A 24,179-nucleotide genomic window follows, 5' to 3' on the forward strand; every position below is an offset into this window, starting at 1 on the left:
CAAAGCTGGAAAAATAAATTATATAATAATCTCTTATTGCATTCCCTTTGACATAAACTAATCTTGACCCAGAACAATGGTGCTACTTTCCAAGAGAAAATAACCGAGATGCAGCTATAATCACGATACAGGAGTCCAATGCGAAGTGGTTTGTACTTTGTTGTTAAAATTTTGCTTCATCTGGTAAATTTTGTGGAAAAGATGGAAAGAGGGTGAGCAACTTCCAGCGGAGGCAGAAAGAGATGCCAGCTACTGCCTCTTGGTGGCTGGGAAGAAGCTGCTGAACTCCACCCCAGTGAATCTTTCTGCTGAGGAGCCCAGGAGCACGTGCAATGCTCTGGGGGAGCAGAAGGGTATTTGGGTTTCACTTCAGCTCCCAGCTCACTGAACAGCCCGGAGTGTGGCCAGACACTTACTTTTGGACTGGTGGGCACGATCATCCATTCATCAGGAATGAAGGGTCAGGGCTGCGTTTCTGCTGGGTGGACGCATGTGTCCTTACTTTTGTTGGGTTTTTGAGAGGCTTGCTTTTGCTCAGCTCAGCTCTGCAACAGGAATGAATACAAAAAGCACCAAATGGAAGTCCTTGGGAAATATCCTCATCTAGAAAGAGCAGATGGGTGATGGGTGAGGAAGATTCTCCCTCCTGCATACCCAAAGCTGCTGTACATCAGCGTACCGCTCTCCTGGTTTGAGGACAACTGCAGGAGTCTTTCCTAGGTCCTCTCCTAACCACGGAGGATGTAAGAACTGGCTCTACCAAGAGTGCGGTCATGCCTCACCTGAAAGACAGTTATGGAAGGATTCTGCACATTTTGTGTAGTTGTGTGTCCCTTCTACAGCTCTGTCCATTCCTGTCTCACCCACCTGGTGCTATCAAAGCTCCTCCACCAGGTGAGGAGGTCGCAGGTCCAGCACACAAGCTCGGGCTGCAGCTGCCGTGCCGCAGCCTGTGTGTGCGTGTCTGTGAGCGGGGCTTTGTTTGGCTCCTTCCTCCAAACAAACGGAGTTCATGCTAAGAAGCTTCCACAGAATGTATTTATAACTTTGTGGGTTTGCTTGTGATTTGGCATCTTTTAAAGTCAAAAGACTACTCTGCACCTTATAAATCTTTCCGTGACCTCTTAGTGCATAAGATATGGAAGCTTAAAACTGCGGCTGAAGGGAAGAAAAGTAAAACGTGCTCTCACAAGGTGTGTGGTAAAGGCATGTTCTTTATTCTGTGTATTTATTCATAAAAATGCAGTGCAGGCTTTACTATACATTATTATACATAGTTTTTATACTGTGATAAATGAAATTAAAATATCAAACAGAGAAACCCAGAAAAAGCCAGACTGGTTGAGACCAGTGGTTCAACCAGTATCCTGTCTCCAGCACAGGCTGGTATCAGATGCTGTAGATAAAAGTAGAAGAAACTGTATAGTAGCCTGTTACGAATTAACATGCCCAGGAGAGAAGTTTCTTCCTGACCCTCATCAGTTAGTGGTTGACTTATATGCCAAAGCATACATTACTGTACATGCTCACGTATTTATATCTATCTATACCAAGAAGCATGTGACAAAACGCTAAATCAGACTCCTGGTACTTTCACTTACAGGAAAGTCATTCCGAGGAAAGAATTTTCTTCACCGCAAGAGGCTCACACAGTACAGAACTGGGAGAGGGAAAGGCAGCTGAGATTCGCAGCTTGATAACGGAAACTACATTTAGAAACGGCACCTGAAATATGCACCTTTTGAAGATAATTTGGGGATTTTGATTACATATCTCAGTAGTATCTTATCTCTCTGAGTACCTTTCTTTAGCTATGTAATTAAGCAAACGCTCACACGTGTGTCAGTACTAAGGGATCAGTTAAGCAGATTTCATGTTAGACGCTTCTTTTTGCTGAAAATCGTAGGATCACAGGAAAACAGGCTCGGAAAGTTCAAGGCAAGGCTGACCATTGTGTATCACTCCTGACAGCCGTTTTCTCCAGCAGGCTCCCGAGAGCCACCACCACAGAGGTCACACCCCCCCAGGTCTGTTGGGGCTTCGCCTTCCTTAGGACAGCGCTTCCTAATTAACTTCCGTCTCTTTGGCTTCACTTTAAGGCCATGTTTTCCTGTCCTGCCCACCAGATACAGGCAACGGATTATCCCCCCTCTTGAATTGCAGTTTTTGAGAACTGTTTCTTTGTTTCCTAACCCCTTCTTGGACTGAAACACCTTAAATTATTTCCCTGCTTCCTCACTGACATGTTTTCTAGATCTCTGGATTCTGTTCAAATTGTTCCACGTCCTTCCCAAAGTGCGGTGCCCAACATCAAATAACATAACCCAGCCAGGATCTTTCAAAGACAGAGGAGTGTGGAAGGATTACTTCACATGTCTTGAAGGTTATATTCTATTTTATACAATCCGGATGGTTTTTTTTTCCAACACCACATAAGTACTGTGACCCTTATACATTTTCCTACATTCCTTTCCATTTTTTAAGGCTATTTCCCCAATGCCTGGCCGTGCTACAATCCAGGATACAATAAGATGTTTTCTACTGCAGTTACAGATGGATGCTGCTGATGATTCGGAATATAAAACAGGATAATTAATGAGCTTTGGAATAACTGCCTTCCCCCAGACTTGTTAATATGCTTGGTTTTACCTAAAGGGATCACACATATCCAAAGACAAGTGCTAGCAAAAGAGAAATGCAAGGTACGTTAAAATGATGCATCAATACTACTATATGGAGTAAATTTCAGAAAAAATATTCAGCGTGCTATTTATTTTTCTTCATTAAATGTGATGAGTTCATAAAACCTTTTAATTAGTCAGGATGATGTGAATGACTCGTCAGACCTAATTTTAGCAGCCTAAAGTTAGCCAGCATTTCCACAACAGTTGCCTCATCTCCTTCAACAAGAAATGGACAGGGATGAACTTTTCCAGGATAAACACATGCTATTGCCTTCAGCTCCCTAAAAAGCCAGAGCACGACGGGATGAAGAGGAGAGTGCCAGAAACCACAGAGAGCCTTGACCAGTAGGCAAACACTTAATTTCTTGATGGCTGAGGTCAGGTGAGATACATCCCCTTTTAGGCAACCATAAATTCAGAGATAATTGTATTTATATTAGCATGATAATTAAACACAAGGCAAATTAACTGTTAATCATCAGGGGGAAAAAAGCATGATGAGATATTGCTTATCGAATAATTACAGAGATGTGCAGAGCATGGAACTTCCACGTCACAGACAACTTCAGAACGTTAACATTTTCCTTTTTTCCAAATTGAGCTGACAGCTGAGTATGTTGAATTTCTCTGTGAAGGATCATTTTTACACAGTCATTTCAGATGAGTAAAAATATTTCATTTTGACAAAATCACACTGTTTGGTCTCCAGATCGATCTTCATCTTTTTAAAGAAGCATAATATACTAAAAAGAAAAACAAAGCTGACATTCTGAAATGAAAGACATTTTGATTTAAAATATTGCACAGCTCACTAAAAACATGATCTTTCTGAAGCTCAACCTGATTTTGCTGATTTCCATTTCCAACTCGAGGTCTCGTTTTGATTCCTGAACAGTGCAAACGAGCCAGTTTGGCCAGTCCTTCTAGCCCTCAGAGCCACGTAAGAAAATCTTCCTGCAGCCCCACGCCAGCTGCCATACCACATACCTCAGGCCACTGAAGGAGTGGCAGTTCTGGGAATGTCTCACGACTAGGAAATGAGAAAAGCTCTCCAGGATCCCACCGTGGATCCCACAGGACTAGGCAGGGTGTAAGCAGGTTTCCAAAGCTACCCAGTAATACTGGGTTCAGTTCTTCTTTCCTCCCTCCTACACAGAACAGCCCCATAGATTCACCCCTGTAACCCCAGGTTGGGAGCTTCATTCGAGCTGCTAGAGAGGTGCAATGAAAGGCGTAATCACTTGTTGTGATGGTGGGGGAGCTTCAGAGCCTCCTAGAGAGACTGGGAACCGGCTTTCCACATAAATCAGGCAGCTTTGAAAAAGCTGACCTAGAGGGCACACTACATTGTTTTTGTTCCCTGCCTAGATCATTATCTGTCTCTGGGTATGTCCAACATTGGTCCCTGCAGGGTAAGGAAGTTTACAGTAAGTTTGCTCAAGTACAGTAGCTGTCTAGCCAACCCAAATGTAAGCTGTTTTCTTGTGCCAACGCTAATCCGATACTGATGCCCACGCTAACCAGTATGAAGCTCCTTCTAGCAGCTCAGCAATGTATTGCAATGTAGGCATGCTGTCAGCAAGGTTTATAATATAAATACTTGTGCATATGAGTTCATTGTTTATATTCTAAAAGCTGTGATGGAAGAATTTGTTGGAAGTGATTTTAATTGCAGTACAAAGCTAGATTTGGGACTCTATCGATAGTCTACTTAAGGTCACAGCTGCTTTCTGATAAGAAACTTCTCCAGAAAGCTGATTGACAGCTGGCACTGGGTCTTCTGGATCTTCACAACTAGTGATGAGGGCAACAGCACTAAATGACTTTTGGTTAGTATTAAATGACTTGATCTCCAGTGCTGATGTCTCTGCTTCTTTCTTCTGCGTCTTCTGGGTTCGGTTCCATTCTTGCTCCTTCCGATCCAGTTGCATGGCACTGCAGTGAGGAGCGTAAACTTCCGTAGTTTCTTCAAACTGTAAGCAATCCACCTTATAGTATTTTTTCTTTACATGTAAGACATCATTAAATCTATGACCCCAAAGAATCTCTCTGGGCACATATGAGCTTCTTGACTGATGTGAAGTTCCTGTTGAATCACCCGTGTAGACAAATGTGACCAAGATTTCAAAGTTGTCCTTGGCCAGAGCTTTGCGGTCCAGACCATACAAGGGGCTCTCACTATCAATTTCATGTACGACTGTCACCGGCGTAACAAGTATGATCTGGTCATTTAGCAACTTCAGGTCCTTGTATTCCATCGTCATTCTCCCCTCCTTGTCTTCCTTGTAGCGCAGAAGCTGAGCTCGTACAGAGCCCTCAACCATGTGATTTGGCCGGAAATCGCCAATGCGCCACATGAGGCAAAATTTATCATCTCTTAAGCCTACTACAGCATAGTAGCTAAAACGAATGGTTTGAGCTCTTTTTCGAGCTGTAGCCATTTTAGCCAAGGCTGCTCCGATGATGAAGGTGTCGATAATGCAGCTTAACACTGACTGCAGGATAACCATAAGGATTGCAACCGAGCACTCCTCTGTAACACAGCGGTAACCATAACCGATGGTCGTTTGGGTTTCAAGGGAGAATAGGAATGCTCCTGTGAAGCTATGGACATTTGCAACACAGGGTGTTATTTCTTCATCATTGAATAAATCTCCGTGTTGGATTGCTATCAGCCAGAAGACAAGTCCAAAGAACAACCATGAAAGAACATACGACAACGAGAATATCACAAACATATGGCGCCACTTGATGTCCACCAGTGTGGTAAATATGTCCACTACGTAGCTCTCCCATTCCCCAAAGATGTGTTTGAAGTACACATTGCAGCTGCCATCCTTGTGGAGAAATCGCTTCTGCAATCTTTTCATCCCCATTTCAGGGCTTTCTTGACAAGCGCCTTGGTAACGGATCTTATTTCCCTGTATGTTTACAGGCCTATAGCAACCTCTCTGTTCAGTCATCTTTCTCATATCTGCCTCGTGGCGTCAGTGTACAGAACACACGTGGTCCCAAGGGCTATTGTTTTCTTTGTTCATTGGAAATCTATGAAATAAAAAAAAAAGAAGTTTATTTTTGTTTTAATTTTCTATGCCAGAACTGTGTAACACCAAATCTAAATACATTCACTCTGTGGCCATCATGAGCAATTTTCTGAAGAGTACAGACTCTGACATTTATTATACAACATAGCTCAAAAACTTAGGGCTGGAAATATGAGGCAGCTAGAAATTGAACTAGTTAGAAATGTCCATATCAATCCTAAAATTTGGTATGTAGATGAAAAGAGAAATCAAAAACCTTTGTGGTGACCCCACTGTATCTCTTCTAATGTTCTGGTGAAGTAACATTCAAATCAGGATGGGCTCTCATGAAGAGTCACAGGAATCGCAGGAGCCCTCTTAAAGTTAGTGAAATAGTTGAGGTAGATAATTATCTGTTTGTTGCTTTATTTTTTCCCCCTCCGTTAGAAGCAATGCCCAGGAAAACACCCTCCTTTAGGTAGAAGACTTCAGTAGCATGAGCAGGCGAGTTCAGTGCTAATATGTTTTAACCAGAAAATGTATCAAACACACAATCATTCATCATCATTTGTGTTTCAGTATTGCCCAGAAAAAACTGGTCATGGAATTGAACTTTACTGGGCTAGTGCTACAGAGACATATTTGTTTAATTTGTTGAAAAGTATTTACATTTCAAATGAAAAAGAAACCTCTCTGAGGTCCTGGAAACCCTCACAAATCATTCCTTAAAACAAAACAAAAAAAAAATCCGGCTGCCAAAAAGTATTTAAATTTTTATTAATGAGTTTGAAACAAACATGCAGTGCGTTAATAAAATTTGTGGATGACACAAATTTAGGAAGTGATGTGAAGTAGGAGATTCCTCTGTCAGATCAGAGAAAAAAAGGATGTCTTTGCAGATTGCAACCATATGAACTTCAGCAGTACGAAGTGCTAGGCTATACATTTAGTGACTAATAACACGAACTTATGTTAGAAACTGAGACCTCATCAACTGGAATCCAATAAAAAAGGAAAGACTTAGCTGCAGTAATCAGTTACAGGATGCTTATGAATCACTTGTAGGATACAGCACTGAAAAAGGCAAATGCCTTTTCCTGCAGGTCTCCAGCTCATTCTGCCGTATCCCAACCGCTAACACACAAAACCACTGACGACTCAGAAGTGATAGAGCACAAAGCTAGAACAATTCCGAACTTTTGCCAAGTGTCATGCTTCTAACTGACATTTCTGAAGAAAAAAAGGTAATATTTTTGAGGAAAAACTGACATTATTCTTCCAAAAATTGTAAGATTTCAATGGAAAAATGACAAGTACTTTTCCCATTTTTAAGCTGGTTTCAGCTGACAAAAGTTCAGATGTAGGTTTACAATGAAGCCAACATATTCATGGAAAATGAATTTAAAAAAAAAGTTTCCTAGTGGTAGTCTTTTTCCTCAGCTCTTCATTCACTTTGCCTGAGTATAAGTGACTGCACACACTTCAAGGCAGAGGAGAGTCAGGCCCATGGAGTGTAATATATATTGGATGGACTGGATTAACAGACCGAGAACTCTTCTCCCATCCAAGGAACAATGACAAGCATGCATAGACGCTATTCCAAAAACACTTAAAAGCCAAACATAGTTTCCATTTCTTTTTTCTTTTTTTTTTCTTTTCAGTACAGAAATGAATGTGACATATGGTGTCGTAGCTTCAGAATGTGGCCTTCATTAAAAAACACAACATTAATGTTTCCAAAAATACTTCTTGGAATACAGTCTTTGGAAACATTCATATGACTTGCTTTACTCAAAGCTTTAAACAAACACTGTAGCCTAGTCTATTGAAGACTCTTGACCTAACATTTTATAAGTCATATTTAACAACAAACAAAAACTGGAAACTGTTGAGTTATTTTTTTAAGAACCTCATAATATGAGGTGTGAAATGAAGCGAATTGTAATCAGGAGCCAATATAATCGTAAATAAAAAACATACTTAGGCTTATACTGGTTTTCTTATTGACTGATTCAAACTAGAGTTCCTTGAAAATACTCACAAACATCCTGGGACTCCAAAAGGGACTAAACAGTTCATGAATCAAAGACTACTGAGTTGATTCCGCTCTCTGCTATTGCCATCAGCAAATCATCGTCTTTCAAAAATGGTGTTTTGCTGGCACCATCTTTAGATTTTGTTAGTGCTGGCAAGAATCACGGACTGTCACACATGCAGCTATGTGGCAAAGTCCACTCTGATTTTACGGTGGCCTGCCACACACAGGAGACAGCTTTGATTGTAAGGCACCTTACGCAGGAACTCTGACTCTAATTAGGGTCTCTCCTAAGTACCGGTTGCAGTAATAGATATATGCTCATGGATGTCTGCGATGGGTTTTTGACTGGTGCAAATGAAGCCATGTAGTAAAATGCCAGATTGGATATTGCAAAACTATCACAAGTATGTCTGTAATAAGAAAGGGAACGTGATGCAGCGCTTCCTAAACCAGAACCAAATAATCTAGCCCTGAAGCTGGATGGAGTAAAAAAGAATCAGTGCAGAGCAACGCTAACAGACATATACTGCTCTCAGGATCTGAGTTAATCTTTCTCCGTCGTGCTGAAAATTGGATTGCTCAGAGCCATTTGGCATTGCACAGTGGAGACGTGCCCCAGATGACCTAAAATCCCAAATGTGCTTGAAAGTCTTAGGAAATAGGCTCCTCAGCCACTCAAAAACATATAAAAATGTTGCCCAGTATTTTGGGTGTGCTTAAAGGTAAGCCAAGTCTGAACTTTTCCAGGCTACCTCTTATAGTCTCTTGAGTGCAATAATAATCATGCATCATAATTAATAACTCTCTCACATTGTCTGATGTTGCTTAGAACACTTAAGTCTAAAAAACCATCCTTCAGTGTTTCTGAATTATGTAAGTCTGTATTGCGATCTGTGCTTCATTCATAGGGACACTTTTAAACAGGCACGTGGTTTTCCTATTCCAGATGAGAGGCAGTGAGGCTGTGAAGCCAGATGTTCATTGCTCACTCTACTGAGACACGCTGCCTTTTGCGGAACAGTCTGAAGACTATTATTAATTACCAAATTTTAAAGGGGAGAAGACCACAGACTTACAGCCAGACTTATGAATTTAAATCTTAGGGCCATTTCAAAAATCTTATTTTTCAAAAGGGAAATATTGTACCCATCCCCAAGAAAGCCATACGAATTACATTAAAGGTCCTACTACCTGGTAAAGATTAACAAAGGGGGTGGGGGAGGATTTAAAAGCATTCTCTACTCACTAAAGCTCATGGATCGGTTGCTGCAAATGGTTCTCAGATGTTGCCGGGAAGCGTTTTCACCTTCCTCTAACACTAGCACACAAACCCTTGTCCTTTTTTGTCTTGCTTTTGCTTTCTCTGTTTTGTTTTGGTTTTGGTGTTTGGGTTTTTTTCCTTTATTTCTGGGCATGTTCGTACACATCATGAGCCTCCTCCTGCATACTGTTCTGCGGTTCAGAGGAGGAAGTGTGCTGAAATTTGCAGTACTTTTGCTAACCATTCTTACAAACGTGTTTCCCCCCAAAATAAAAACTTATTAGAGATAAAAATGGATCCAGGAAGCTAGGCAGGATAACAGAAATACAGAACTAGAAAAATCTCTAAGATTTCATTAGGGTAAATAGCAGAGAGGGTTTAGAAGTCCTTCTAAAGCAGGTATGCATCAGGCTGAGTTCAGAAAATCAGAATATATTCTTAATTATCTAAGCCAAGGCTAGGATCTTCCTGTGTTGGATACTGAAACGTGGTCAGGGAGATACAGAACTGCTCCACAGACCCGTGTTCACAGGCTCTGCGTATTAACCCCCCAAACTGATCTCTCTGAAATTTTCACCCCAATTAGATATGGGAGAAAGGTAAGTAAATTCCTGTATTTCAAAGGTCATAAAGCAGCACAGTGGCAGAAATAGGAACAAACCCAACACCTACTTGTACCCAGTGAAGAGCTACCACAATGCAAGCCCTGGCAGAAGCAAGCCTTTCTGTCATATTTATCATCTGCATCTAGTTCCTCTTGAATAGAGCAGCAGCACCAGAAGAACCAGAACTCTTGATCTTCATCCACTCACTCAGAACAACAGTAACTTAAAAGCCTTAAGTATTTAGTTAAGCCTTTTAAGGACTTCCACTAAATGTAATTGTCAATTTAATCTTGATATGTTTAGTTTAGGGCTCAGTGTTTTATGAGGATAATCCCTGTATTGCACCTTACCTTAATACCTAACGAATTGTTGCTACACCCATTTTATGACTATGTTTTACCATTATGTAAACAAGTAGGGGTGAATTTTTGTTCAGTGACAACTTCAGTCAACAGCCTGTTTGTAAAACATTAAGCAAAACAATGTGAAGATCTGGGTTCCAGAATAATTCTGTTCTGAGATTAAATCAAAAAGAAAACAACTTGAAACATCCAAATAAAATCGGGTACTCTCACTCTAACCCCACACAGATGGAAGTGGATCTCTCTCTCTCTCTAGCGTTGGTTTAGCAGTCACCTCAGTTTCCTGCTTCATTTTGGAAATGGTCTGAAAGGTTTCCAGTTTTAGTCATTGTTGTGTAACCCTGGAAGACTTTCAGCTCAGAGACCAGAAATGTGACAAGTAGAAACCTTTTGAGCTGCTTTGGAATTGACTCAAATACTTGTTCCTTTAAAAAAAACTACCATCCAGAAAACCTACATAAATCTATTACGGGACAGCATTGAGACTCTTCCTTGCTTCCTTCCTTCCTCTCCTCTGCAAAGGGACCCAACTTCTCCTGATACTTAGAGCCGGTTTTTCTGCTTCTGATATGCAATCCCCAGAGTGGGGCTGACACACATGTGCTTCGCCATTTGTGTATCTCACACCATGCACACCACAGTGCTGCCCCACGGAGGTGTTTGCTAGCAGTCTCCACCAGGTACGCTTCGGGACACCTGAGTCTGGGCTCATAAATCTGCTGCCTGCTTGGCATCTAAGTCTCACTACGCTTAGCCTGCAAGATGGACTTATCACAGAATGGTAGGGTTGGCAGGGCCCTCTGGAGATCTTCTAGTCCAACCCCCTGCCAGAGCAGGGTCACCCAGAGCAGGCTGCACAGGAACACGTCCAGGTGGGTTTAGAATGTCTCCAGAGATGGAGACTCCACCACCTCTCTGGGCACCATATCTTTATGGTGTGAAAGCTTTCACTGGCCTCCCCTGGCAGAACAAAAAAGCTCAGTGATGTTCAGAGTTTCAGAAAGGGTCTGATATTCTTCGTCTCTAACGGGTCAGGCCTGAGAGCCTGACAAGCACAACTTTATGTTACAAGTGTTTTTTTTGTATTTAATGCTCCTTATCCCAGCTCAGATCCCCACAAATGACTACAGGGTATCTCTACACGGGGAGGGGGAATGCAAAATCCCCTAAACAGAACCCGGAGCCAGAGCTCTGGGAAGCAGGGGTGTAGGAGAGGGGTTCCCACCGCAGAGCAGGACCCTGAGCCCTTTCAGACGAGCACGTGCTTTTGTGCTGACTTTGCAGGAGTGGAGCACACCTCAGCCGGAACTTCAATCACAGAACTTTCGTATATCCACGGAAACGTCATTGAAGCTACTGCAGCAAAGCTTTTACATGGGTCAAGTTTCCCTCTAAAATAAAAGTTTTGTTTCTCAGATCACTTCAGCTTAGACGACTGAGCGCAGCGCAGGTTGGTAGGGCTGCAGTTCACCAACCCGCAACGGGACTCAGCAGGACTCTGTCAAATTGTAACACCCATTTCTGCATCACCTTGCAAGTGACACCTTTCCGCCATCATTTTGTGTCTATAGGTCTTTCAACAGCAGAAAAGAAGATTGCAAATACAGAAATAAAACTTGGAATAGGCTAAGCTCAGAGCTGGAGAAAAAGGATATTTCTTAGACTTCTTATTCGATACCTCCATACAGAGACAAGACCTAAAGTATCAATATAAAAGCGTTTGTTTACAAACATCTTAAAAGATAGACATAAATAGCACAGTGCAGCAGACCTTTGCACAGCTTTTACAGTCATGCAGTACTGCTGTAATCTACACTGGAACAACTCACAGTAACAGATATATTGACATTTAATTCATCTAAGTGAAACCAGATCTCCTTAAACAAAACAAAAAGAGAAGGAAAAAAAAAAAAAAAGGAAAGATGTTTGGCTCCTTAACTTTGAGAAGACAGACTCTGAAAGTTGCCCCTTGATAAAGGCAGGTTGCCCATTTGAGAGCCACAGGACAGGTTAAAAGTGAACCAGCTCCTTGCTTACCACTCACAGCAATTCCCAAAATCTGTAGAAAGCTGAAAATGTCTATTTTAATTTATTCGCACTGTATGCACTGCATGGTTTTAGCCAGGAACGAGCAGTGGAAACACTGAAATACCATGAGAAATGGAAAGTGCTGGCAACTTGAAACTCTTGATTTCGGGCCTCACTGCCATTCTTTGTCTCAGACAATTTGGCAGGGGTGAAACCCAAAACTGTTGATTCTTGGGACTCTTTTCCTCTTTTTAACCCTCAGCTCTCAGCAGCTCCTGCACAGGGTGACCGGACACAGCGTGCACTCGACAGCACAATGCCCACATCGGCCTGCCCTAGCACAGAGGCGGGGGGGCACAGGGGGCAGCCCCGGGGCAGCTGCAGCAGTGCTGGGGCCGAGCCGGGATGGCCCAGGGCTGCCCCCGTGAGCCAAGTCCCCGACCACAGCAGGGAAACAAAGCATGGGAGCACCGGAGCCAACCCTCCAGGGTGACCCTGTGGTGCATCTAGTGCGGCCCATACCTGCAGTGGAGCCGCTGGATCCACACAGGGCCACTGTCATCTCCTCCTGCCTGAAAATTCCTCCTCCTGGTTCTCTTCTCAGCAGCCATGAGCCGTTTGCATTTGGGTATTGAGCTGAGAAGACCAAAGAGTCTCTCCTTCTGGTCAAACCCCTGTAGCCTCCGTTCTTAGAAATGGCATAGCTGGTACACATCCTAGATCTGAAAAATCTTCCAGCCGCACAGACATGGAACAGCTGAAAAGATATATTTTATATCCAGTCTTCCTCCTTTGGAAATCAGTAGCCAACCTATTCTGTACTTCAGCAGGCAGAATCCCCTGAGCTTTAATGCAAGTTAGCTGTGAGGCAATTGAATACAAGTGTTAGCGCTAATTATCGTTTCCTCCTCCCTCCTCCCCTGACACCCTGATGTCTGTGCCGATGCACAGTGAAGGTTAATTTCAATAGTTCTGCAGATGTGAGCAGTGGGATTTCTCCACGCATTGAACCTTATGGATTACATTCAGCCTAGAGGCACAGAAACATTCTTCGAGGAACTTTTCCACCAGATCTTGTTGGCAGGGAACAGTAGAACAGTTTGTTGCCGCTCTTAATAGACATGATGTAATATAATAATGTATTCAACAATAGGTAAGTGGCAGGTCATGAACAATGATAGAACCAGATTAGATAATGCTGACCACTTTCGTTTAATGGAGCCAACACCCTCGGCTCTGTTATTTGCCGCAATTCAATGCTGTTATATCTCTTCTCAAAACACAACAGGTTATTAATAATGTAGGATTTTGGGGGCAGGCAAGAGCTGATATTCTAAAAGGGTTCCTCCAGTCTCAGGGGCCGTTTCCTTTACGTCACATTGTGCAGTTCTGCTTCCTGAGGCAGAAAGCGTACTCCTTTTTTTCCTGTTTTCTGGATTAAATTGTAAACCAAATATCCAGGGAAGGGCACTGTGACATAAGAACGCGGAGTCACTGTCTTCCCAGTTGTGCTCTTTATTCAAGAATGTCTGTAGGATAAGAAAGGTAAGGAGACAGGGGGCTGTACTTCTTGGGGCACTGCAGTTAGCTCCTGCAGCCCTCTGTACTTCGCTGCTCCCTGGTCCTGCAGCTCGCTGTGTGCACACATGGCAAAAACCACTGAGAGAGGAAAAGGTTACATGGCTTTAACCAAAGGGTTATGTGAAGATCAGAGGACCCCCCTATATTGCCTGTGCAAGTTTTCATCCTGCCAATTCGAAAGGCTGCAGCTTTGACAATGGAAAGCCTTGTGTTGGTGTCAATGGAGTTTGGATCAGACGCCTGGCTATTGTATTTCATATAAGGAACAGAACAGAATAAAACAGAATCCCAAGTTAACAGCATGAGTGAGCTCTGTTCAACAGATGAGAGAAGTAAGATGTGAGTAGGAAGCCCGAGGATCTCTGAATATATTTTTTTCCCCCCAGCCCTGGTAGAAAGTTGCCTAAGATGTAGCTTGACACCAGTTATTAACTCCCAAGGGCTATCCACAGCCGACAGGAACACTTGCAAGTTTCTACTGATCTCAACTTTGGGCTACTGACCCAGCAGGAATTCCACTATAATACTCAGAAGCTGTCTCATCCCACCTAATATCTCAAATGCCAATTAAATCACCAACGCATTTACATTTTCAAAAATAAAGTAGGGTCTAACAATGAAAATATGTTTTGTGTTACTTCCTCGAGGAAATGGAAGGGAGAAGGAAAAAAATCAAAATAAAACATGTAAATAAAATGAATCACATCCACTATGACCTAATTTTTTAGGAGATACCACCAAAAACCCCTGTTGTCTCAGCTTTCCAGACTAATTCTCAAATCAAAGAGGCTGAGATAAGTATTAGTTAAGGATCAAGTCAAATAACGTATCAGTGCTTTTTTTTTTTTTAGGAAAAGCACCAGAAAATTCTGTGACTGACATTTACACATGCAGTCAGATAAACCAGGCAATCAAAACCTACTTATCAATCACTACTAGGATTAAGAATAACTACTTGCTTCTCTGAACAGCTTTGTATGACTCTCCTTTCATTTGTGAATATAGATACAGCAGAACTTCACCTCTGATATGCCTAAATATGATTTTCTCTGGAGTCTGGTAGAGGATATCATGTAGCTCCTGTGGCTGGAGCCACTCAGCCAAGGCCCACAGTCCTACATGGCATCCTGAGTTTCGGGTTCTTCATCCAAACCAAAACACGCTTCCACATTTGTCAGGCTATATATGTCACCACTTTTTAAAAGCCTGTGAAATATATTAAATGGTTTCAGAGATCACAGGCCTGATCCAAATCCTACTGAAGTCAGCAAAGGGGTTGTCTTTGATTTCTTCTTTTGGATCAGATCTAGCTGTTGGGTTTCTTAGTATCACCACAGGCAGCATCCATCGTTGCTCTTCAGAATTGGCTTGGCTTGCTGGAATTACAGCAATACTTTCTAAGGAACAAGGGCTTTTTTAAATCTTCATTTTCTTTGGTTCACAGACTTTGGCAGAATGTTGACTTTCCATATTGTTGCTTAACTCCACTGGGGTCTATATGAAATTTGGGAATGGGATGCTTCTTTCAGAGGTGACTTTCAACACCTTGTAGAGCAGACGGCAGAACCTCTGTGTGTGCATCCCCCCAAGCCTCGGTCCCAGCACGGCTGCATGTGGTCTGGAAAGGCAGGTCACTCTGAAACTCAGTAGCTGTTTTTTCAAAACTTATACTCAGCATGATGTTGGCCACCCTTGTTTTCAACTGTCGTTCTCTTCCCGAGTTCAGCGGTCTAATTCACAGTATGTTGGTGTTTTGCAAGTCAGATAATTAAAATAATGTGGAACTGGAAAATCACGTGTGTGTGTGTGTTTGGACCGTACATTTAATAATTTTATTTTTACCTCAGTGTGCGGGTTGCATAACTTCCTTTTTGGTCTCTTGAAGCTATCCCACAGCTTATTCCTGACCACCTGAGTCAGTTTCCGGACACAGTGATTAGTATTTTAAGAAATATGAAGAGAAGCAGAATGTCCTCTTAAAGCTTGTCTCTTCTTCCCCACCTTTAAAACACCATTAGATAAGTTAGTCATTCCTCTAAAGGTGGGAACATTCATCCTGAACCAGAGTTGAGTTTCATTTATGCCAGAGCCCACTCTTTAACGGTGGTCCACATCAAATATTTAATGGGACAAACTTTATTTATCATTTATGACTCCATATACAAAGTTTCTCCTCTCCACTCCATCCAAAACCATATGTAGCAGACAAATTTGGTGCTTACTGCTTAAGATCCTTTTCAATATTTGCACCAATACTAACTGTGACACCCTGGTGAGTCACTACCCCTATCAATATCCCATTCTTTTGGATTAATCTATCACCCCTGGATCAGTGTTTCTCAGATCTAACCCTCCTCTTTTTCATGTCTTTTCACAGTTCTGATTCCTAGAGTTGTCTTTTGGGCATATTCTGAGTTCTCAAGTGAAGACAGCTTTTCTTCTTGCTATGCTCTTCTTGACTGTGCATGTGGCATGCATTGCAACAGGTACTGAAAATGGTTTTCACAGTCCACCTCACACAGTTTAAAAAGATACTTTTTGTGATGTTGAAAACCTTAAATCTTGACCTTGTTTTATTCTTTACTTAATTTGTGCAGACTACTACTAATATTTTTTATGTAATTTCCTAAATATTTTCTTCTTTATTTTTGTACCCATGTTTCAACCATTGTATGTGAAATCTGCACTTGCCAAACTGGGTTGCGAGTAAATCCCAATGACTTCTTCCATGGGCTCCCCAAGCCTCCCCAATCGTAGGCAGTCGTTTTCTTCAGCTCTTGAAGGGCTTGAGAGGAATCCCAGGCCAGGCTTGTGGGAGAAGGACAATCTAAGACCTAAAGCTTTGTTTTAAAATCTAAGAAAAACATTCATGCATATGCTTAACTATAAGCTCATAATAAGAATGAACGTAAGCCTGCTTCAGATCTTCCTGAGACTGGAGCCAGAGAGGTAAAATACTCGTTGAAGGCTTTACAGTGAGCCACCGGAGGAATGCAACAAACTGGTTTCTCAGTCCCATCATAATGAATCAGCAAATCCATCAGCTGTGTTGGGGAAAGTTAATACGTTATTTTCTGTTAAAAATATAAAATTGTTTCCAAAAGTGACAGTGCTTATTTAAAAAATAAAATAATTTTAAAAGTTAATTTAGGAGGTTTTTTTGATGGGATTTTTTGTCTTGCAGTGATTTGCACAGAGGCTGACTATGCCTTCCTCAGTGCTCATGGTCTGTGCATCTACGGCTGCGCTTTGCATTGAAGATTTTCACTCAGCGGTACTACTGACTGAACGAGCTACTTCTGGGAGGTTCAGCTCATTTCAAGATGTTTGTCGGGAACCTGTTCAGTCAGCCGTGTGTTTTTCCTGTTTTACTTCTCAAAGGCAAACACTGTGAACAAGCGAGCAGATCTTATCAAGACGATGTTAACAAAAATACATCAAATAAAAATCTGTTATATTACAAATGTCAACACTCATGAAAAAAGATATCTAAACTACAGTAGAGTTGATTTTATTGCCAAAGAAATTCCCAAAGTTTGTTCTGAGAAACAACTTTTCTGTTTTTCCTCATAGGTGCTATAGACCTGTGAAACAAATGTCTCTCTCCTTTATTACACATTGTCTTTACAGGGGTGCTGTCATCAGCGGCAGCAGCATGCCTAAAGAGAATTTAAGTTTCTGGTTTGAAATTAGTTGGGAGTTAGACAAATTGGTGAGCAAAATTAAATTCAAGATTGATATACACAGCCTAAGTGGGAGATGCTTTATCCTGTATTCTCCCTGGGTTGTTTTTATTCATGTTTTCACTGAGTAGAACTGAGTAAAAGCATCACTTTCTCCTGCCACAAAGCCAGAGTCGCTCAAAAGTCACACAAATCCGTAGGTGATTAATTAAACCTCAAATCGCAATCAAGGCCTGACAAGCGCCAAATCACATGAGCTTGGATTGGTGGCATTCTTCCTCAGGAACATTTTGTATAGTGCTAAGCTGTATTCACTTCATAATGAAAAGGTCTTCAGGGAATGAAGTCTGTGAAAAACATAAAGTGGTGTTTCCCACAGAAAAAACAAGCCACACCACTTGGGTGTCTTAGTCTGGGAGCAACTGCAATGCTGATTACGCTCAGGAGAGAAAGTGCAGATTAAGGAGACTAAAAAGTAACCTAAAAGGTTCTGGAAGGAAGCCAGAAGTACTGTAACAAAGGGAAAGCAATCTGAAAACAATAATGTCACAAAACATCCCGCGGAAAGAAGCAAGGATGAATCTCCAGTCCGTATGAATGCTAGATAGATGAAGTTATCTCCCAGCTACTGCCAGCACAAACATCATTTACGAAGCCTGACAGCTGCATAGCAATTAGGAGAGGAGCTTGTGTTTACTTGTGTTTAAAGGCAGAAGCGGCAAGTGGGTTCCAGCAACGTTATGACGCGTGTTGATAATTATGATATTATGCCATTGATTTGGTCTTCGGGTGTTTTTCAAATCAGGACTTGAGATCTCTTTGTTCTCCTGTGTAAAACTCAGCTTTGAGGTCATTCTTCGCCTTACACACCCTTGGCTGTTTATGAACATCCTCACAAAACTCAAAGCCCATTTCCCATTGAGGAAGACAAGAAACAGGTTGTGTCATTGTCTGGCTCAATTGTTCTTCATAACTACATAATAATTCCAAAGAGAGGAATACTTACTAGCTTGAAGTTTTATTTTTGTAAAAGCCTCATATCAACAATGAAAGGATATGCATGGTACCAGACACATGATGGAGGAGAATCTGCTTTTCATATTAAAAGAAAATGAATGAGAATGACATCCATCTGTTTGAAAGGGAAATTGGTAGAAGGTTCAATGGGATACCCACCTCCAAAGAATGTTAAGGGCCCTTTCTGCTACCTTGCCACCAAAATAGATGGCTCTAGACGTCTATGTGTGACAGAGGTCCCCTGCTGACATCCCAAAGGATGCCAAGCCAAGCCTTTGATGCTTTTGGCTTCAGGGTAGAGGGACAGACTTTGGCACTCTAACCTGACATTTCCTTAAAGCTGCAGGGAGCATATTCTCCTGTTCATGCATTGTTGCTCCTAGCTGTGGCTGCATTTTATTAGTTTAGACAGCACTCTGGGATCTTTCAGAATAAAAAGATTATTATTGCAGAAGCTGGAAAAATGTCAGCAGAAGGGATGAAATATTGCCCCATGCCCTTGCCATACTGAACAGGGAATCTTTTCTTCCAGTGTTGGTTTAGGACTTAATCCTGCAAGGTCTTGTCTGTCAGCAAATACAATCAGGTTTAAGAGCATGAATAACCGTCCTAGAAATCACTGGAAACTATTTTGTTAGCGTAAAATTAAGCAAGTGCGAAAGTTCTCCAGTAGACTTGGACCAGAGTACTCAGCACCCTGCAGAAAAGAGCCTTTAGTTCCTAGAACCATTTATTGCGTCCAGAACAGCCATTCATTAGGGCTTTCTGCAGAAAGGTTGAATTTCATTCACTTGGAAGATATTCTTTCTAACCCCCTGAGACACACAGACTCTTTGGTTGGTTTGGAAAACAAAATGATTAATGGTATTTTACAAGTTTTTCCACTAAACAGATTTCAGTTGAAGTCTGTCACACGCTAAAGAATTTGCAGGAATAGTGTCAATCTGATGACATAGTGGCAATAAATCCTATTGTACTGGATTACGTTTTTACCCATTAAAATGCTTTGACCTATTGTCATCCAAGTAGAACCACATTCCACTGGCTGTTCAAAAGGTTCTGATTTCACTCTCGATTGTTACCAGGGAAACTGCACCTCAATCCAAAACTCTGCCGCACCAATCATTTAACTCGATTTGAACAGACTCATGTAGATAAAGCAAAGCACTAATTACTTATTCCCATTGAAAAAGTCTAAATCACATCTTTCTGCGACCTGAATAACAGAAACTTCTATAAGTTATTTGAAGGGCACTTGGTTTTTTTGCATGAGGCACCAATTGCCTCATTTCTTTGGGGAATAGCTAGCTGTGGCGACAAAATGCCACGAAAAGATTAATATTCTTAGTCTATCCAAAGCAAAAGTGCACTAGATATCTCGACACAGGCCACTCCTGGAAAGAGTTCTCACTCGGTTTTGGAAAACTAAAAGGATTTTCATTAATAGTCAAACAGCTGGTTAAGGCTTGTGAGTGGAAATAGAAATGTTTGAATTTCCCCACTGGGATTTCTGCTGGAAAGTAGGCTGTGTTTTATGGCATCTACTTTTATATGTATTAAGTGAATATCTCAGTTGTTCAGGTTTGTCTTCATTTGAGCTATCTTTGAGTGGGAGAATGCCAGTTAGAAAATGTGCATGTTCTCCCATAGCTGCTAAGGATCAGCTTTTCTTGGACAGCAACATGGACCATCTGGCCATGTCAGAAATCAGGTCGATAAAGTTAGTTCAAGTCTGACCACTTCCAGGATGCAGGCTTGCAAAGAAACATCGAGGTGATGTTGGTACTGCAACACAGAATCAATGGCTTGACATTGATGTACACAAAATCAGGTGCCAATTTGAAAACAGTTTGAGAACATTTAAAAAAAAACCTGGAGATCCTTTGTGTTTGAAGTTGGCTCAGGAATGGAGATGCCTTTAGTTCTTATATATGGAAAATTTCCAGCTAGTTTTACTCTTTTATCCAGATGAGTCTTCATTTCACTCCGCCTAGTGAATCCCTGTCTTGGTTTTCCTTTGGGGTGCAGGAAAACTTGTCTGAAAAATGGTTGTTCACTGAAATTGCCTCTGTCCAGTTTGTTTCCCAGACTGTTGATTTTTATCAAATGTCAGTTCTTAGATCTTCTCAGGCAAGTATTGACCTACTGTCTCCTACCATGTTGACAGCAAAGAGAAACCAAAAATTCAATGCTTCCTCAGCTGAATCCTTCGACAGGAAATGAAGGGCTGAAATGCTTTCCACTCTTCCAATTCTCCAATCCAGCATGTCACCACAAATAACATTTGAGCAGTTGAAGCATATTCTCTCCTGTCTGCACTCTCAAAACACGAATTTAACTGCTTTAAAAAGAGGAACCAGTGCTACTATCATGACTGCAAACTACAAAAAATGAACAGTTCCTCGTGAAAAGCAACACAATAGCTTCTTGGGTCACAGCATCGCCTCCTGCCAGACAGGATGGACATAGTCTGCTTTTACAATATAAGGTGAAAAGATGAAGAATCAAATCAAGCTCTTATCCCAATTTAAAAAGTAAACAGAAAAGAAATCTGAGGTTGGTTTTGTTTGTTTGGCTTGTTTGTATTTATCGTAGGGCATTTTAATTGCACAATAGATTACTGGAAATGGATGTTCTCTTATCAAACATTCTCACCAAAAGCTCATGGTGAAAATATTGGGCAAGAAAGGTAACTAATAAAAGAAGAAGGGCAAGGCATCAGCCAATCTAGAGAATTTTAGTCACGCCGGAGAATACTGTGCGAGGTCAATTAGCAGTGTCCTGTTGAAAGGCAGAAACTTTCTCAGTATGAAGTGTTTTCCAACTGATTTTTCCAAGAGCTATTCAGAACCTCCTCTGGCAGAAAGGTTTCTCGGATTTCACCCTTCTTGTCTGGTAACACTTCCTTTGCAAAAGTTTGTTTCTTTAGAAACATTTTCCTGAACAAGTGACTGATGCATCAGTCCCTGCTCTTTCTGCCTCCAGAGTGACAGATACAGCAACCTTGGGAAGAACTTGACTTGTATTTGTGACATTTCTTCCCTTCTGTTGCAGTGCTGAGTTGTTACAGCTACACTAATGAAGCCTATCTAAAATATGGATTTCCTGGACCTTGCCTGAATTTAGCAAGTTTGCAGCTGGTTAACTCTGATTGATCAACTGACATTTGCTAAGTGGTGCTAAACCATTTATCAACATGTACTATAATGTTGCGTTTGGCAGTACATAGATTAATTGTCTGATCTCTAGGGAGCTTGGCTGACTTTGTAGCACCAATCCTGTTACATCAGTATATTCACACCCTTTCAAAGGCAGCAATGAAACAAGTGCATCGGAATGTTTGCCCCCATTTCAAAATTGCCCATCAGCATTGTAGAATGTGTTATGTAGATGTCCTAAGCCTTCTTTGCATTGCTTTAAATCATGTAAACAAAAGGAAACAGGAGGAGAGGAGAGGAGAGGAGAGGAGAGGAGAGGAGAGGAGAGGAGAGGAGAGGAGAGGAGAGGAGAGGAGAGGAGAGGAGAGGAGAGGAGAGGAGAGGAGAGGAGAGGAGAGGAGAGGAGAGGAGAGGAGAGGAGAGGAGAGGAGAGAAGAGGAGAGGAGAGGAGAAAGCAAAAAGAAGATGAAAAAGTGCTGTGAGACTAGTTAATGAAGTCTTTGCAGATCATAAAAGCTAAAGAATTTTCCTCCTTTCCTTCTTTCAGTGACTAATTTCTGTTACTGTAACTAGCAGTAGGAATGTTTATCCCCACCAAAACTGAAGCATTCATTTCCTCTTCTCCATCTCCTACAGTCACTTGAAAAAGCACTTCCCTCTCCATTCTGGCTCTGGCAGGAAAGCTTATAATAATACTGCAAAAAACACTATCTATAAAAGAATTTCTTTTGTGTATTAAAAGCTTATAGCCTCACTCTATAGTGATCACCATCCCCATGGGGAGTGAGTCATGGGTAATAAGAAACACCAGCTCGAAGTTCCCAAGAGACCACGCTACCAGAAGAAAGGAAAGTGATGTAACGCAAGGATATTGCAAGATTTCTCTAGGAATAGTTATATGGACTGACCACCTCACAGGCCACCCCTCTCTAATCTGGATCACTTGTGTCTTCTTCCCAGGCTCACAGTTCTGTTGTGGCCACTGCCATGGGAGGAGAACGTCAATCCGAAACTATGGCACAGGAGCAAGTATTTGAGGAAATTTAACAAGGAAGATGCAGAAGCCAGTATTATGTAGCCAAACCCCTGGCAAGGGCATTACAACCCATGCAGTGAGCAACATGACGATTGTATTGTCTTTCTCTGCCATCTTTCAACCTGTTCTGTCTGTCAGGTTAGTATTACTAGACAGGTTATCTTTGGCAGGCACACCTTGGCATAGGAGTGAAAACCCTAAATACACAGTAACAAAAGGAAATCCTGTCCACCAGTTTGCCTTCTATATGACCTTCCCAGAGCCTCAGCCTCCTTAGAAAGATATTACCATTTTCAGTACAGTTTAAAATGTTTGTTCAGGATTTAGAAATATAGAAATAGGGGTACCCCTAAAGTGGATGAACATAATTCTTCCTTTCTTACCTTTACTGGAGGGTTTTCATGGCATATTAGGGGTCAGAATATTTCAGCAGACTCCTTACACATCTACGTTTGTGCACAAGTACACATTAACTCAGGCCCTCGCACACAGATGCTCAGATTTAACAAAATTGTGTCCATTCTTATAGTTCGGGCCTTCAGTACTAGGCCCCCTCTACTACCATCATTCCAACAAACTGGTTGCCCAGACCAGACTCATAAGGCAAGCTCTGGGGCAGAATGATTCTTCTGACTCATGCTCATTTCAGCCAACATTTCTCAGAGTCTGTAACCTTCAATTTCCTCTGGTATGAGCTGAAAGTGCCTCTGCTGGTCTGCCCTCCTAACTCAAGAATTCATGCAGGCAGTTTTGCTACACCTTTAGCTTTGTTCCTCCTCTGGTAATGACCAGTTGGATAAACCCCACCAGAAATGGACAGACAGGAATGGAGGAATGTAGGAACTGCCAAACTGGATCAGACCCGCAGTCTGTCTAGCCTCGTATCCTGTCTCCACCAGTGGCTAATACCAGATGCTCCAGGAGAAGGTGTAAGAGCTCTGCAATAGGCAGCTTTGGAAGAATTTCCCTCCTCTAACAAGTTCTTATCCTGATCTTCAGTAATTAGAGGCTGGCTTCAGCCCTGAAATTACACAGCTTAATATCCTTCCCAAACATGTACTCACACAAACACTAAAGCTCTGCCTCTTTTTAATATTCAAATGAACAGGAACTCTGCTTCTGAATTTCAGAGAGAGAAACTGTGTTTCCAAACAACAACTAACAAACTGCCAGGTTACATGCAAAACACACTTCCAGTTGAACAAGATAAACAGTTTATTCCCATACAGGTTGTTTAGTTAGTTTAAAACTCTCTAAGGTAACAGAATTTCTGTTTACATGTACACACACACAGAGACAAGCATAATTAAGGAAGTGAGAAATGCGCTTTTACCTTAATGTCTGCTGAGATCTGAAAGAATCTCTGCTTCACTCCCTCCTTTCTTTTTCTCTCTCTCTCCCTCTCTCTTGCATGGCTGGACTGACAGGTTGGCAGAGCTGAGAAGGACAGGTTGGGTTTGTTTTTTTAGGCACAACTCCTCCCCCTCTCAAAGAGAGAAAAAAATGCAAGACTGTTTGGGAAAAGTTCACAGAAAATCCCATCCTTTCAGCACATTAGAGCTGACGAGAAATATGCTACATTTGGGAGCTCAGCAGTTTTCTGATTTTTTCTCTCAGAAAGGCTCAAGGTCTACTTTGCAATAAGTATGAAACAACCAGAGGATTTACACCAGGAACTAATTTGACCCCAAACCTTTCCCATT

General features: G+C 41.7%; 1 protein-coding gene across 2 annotated transcripts; it reads right to left on the minus strand.

Moving 5' to 3' along the window:
• Positions 1-1,203: 1,203 nt before the first annotated feature.
• On the minus strand, positions 1,204-23,879 carry KCNJ16 (potassium inwardly rectifying channel subfamily J member 16). 2 transcript variants are annotated; one of them, XM_074607546.1, is made up of 2 exons: positions 23,810-23,879; positions 1,204-5,729 (listed from the first exon to the last, which is right to left on the minus strand). In XM_074607546.1, exon 2 carries the CDS (start codon positions 5,654-5,656, stop codon positions 4,367-4,369), a length of 1,290 nt encoding a protein of 429 aa, XP_074463647.1. In that variant the 5' UTR covers positions 5,657-5,729; positions 23,810-23,879; the 3' UTR covers positions 1,204-4,366. The 2 variants fall into 2 exon arrangements, with proteins under 2 accessions (XP_074463647.1, XP_074463646.1); XM_074607545.1 differs by lacking the exon at positions 23,810-23,879 and adding an exon at positions 12,524-12,621 and having other exon boundaries at positions 3,946-5,729.
• Positions 23,880-24,179: the final 300 nt, after the last annotated feature.

Source organism: Larus michahellis, chromosome 14 (genome assembly GCF_964199755.1).
Source record: "Larus michahellis chromosome 14, bLarMic1.1, whole genome shotgun sequence".
NCBI lineage: Eukaryota > Metazoa > Chordata > Aves > Charadriiformes > Laridae > Larus > Larus michahellis.

Bases quoted from the DNA above. Each gene is read 5' to 3' on its own strand.
- KCNJ16 (XM_074607546.1), bottom strand. From the start codon at position 5,656: ATGAGAAAGATGACTGAACAGAGAGGTTGCTATAGGCCTGTAAACATA.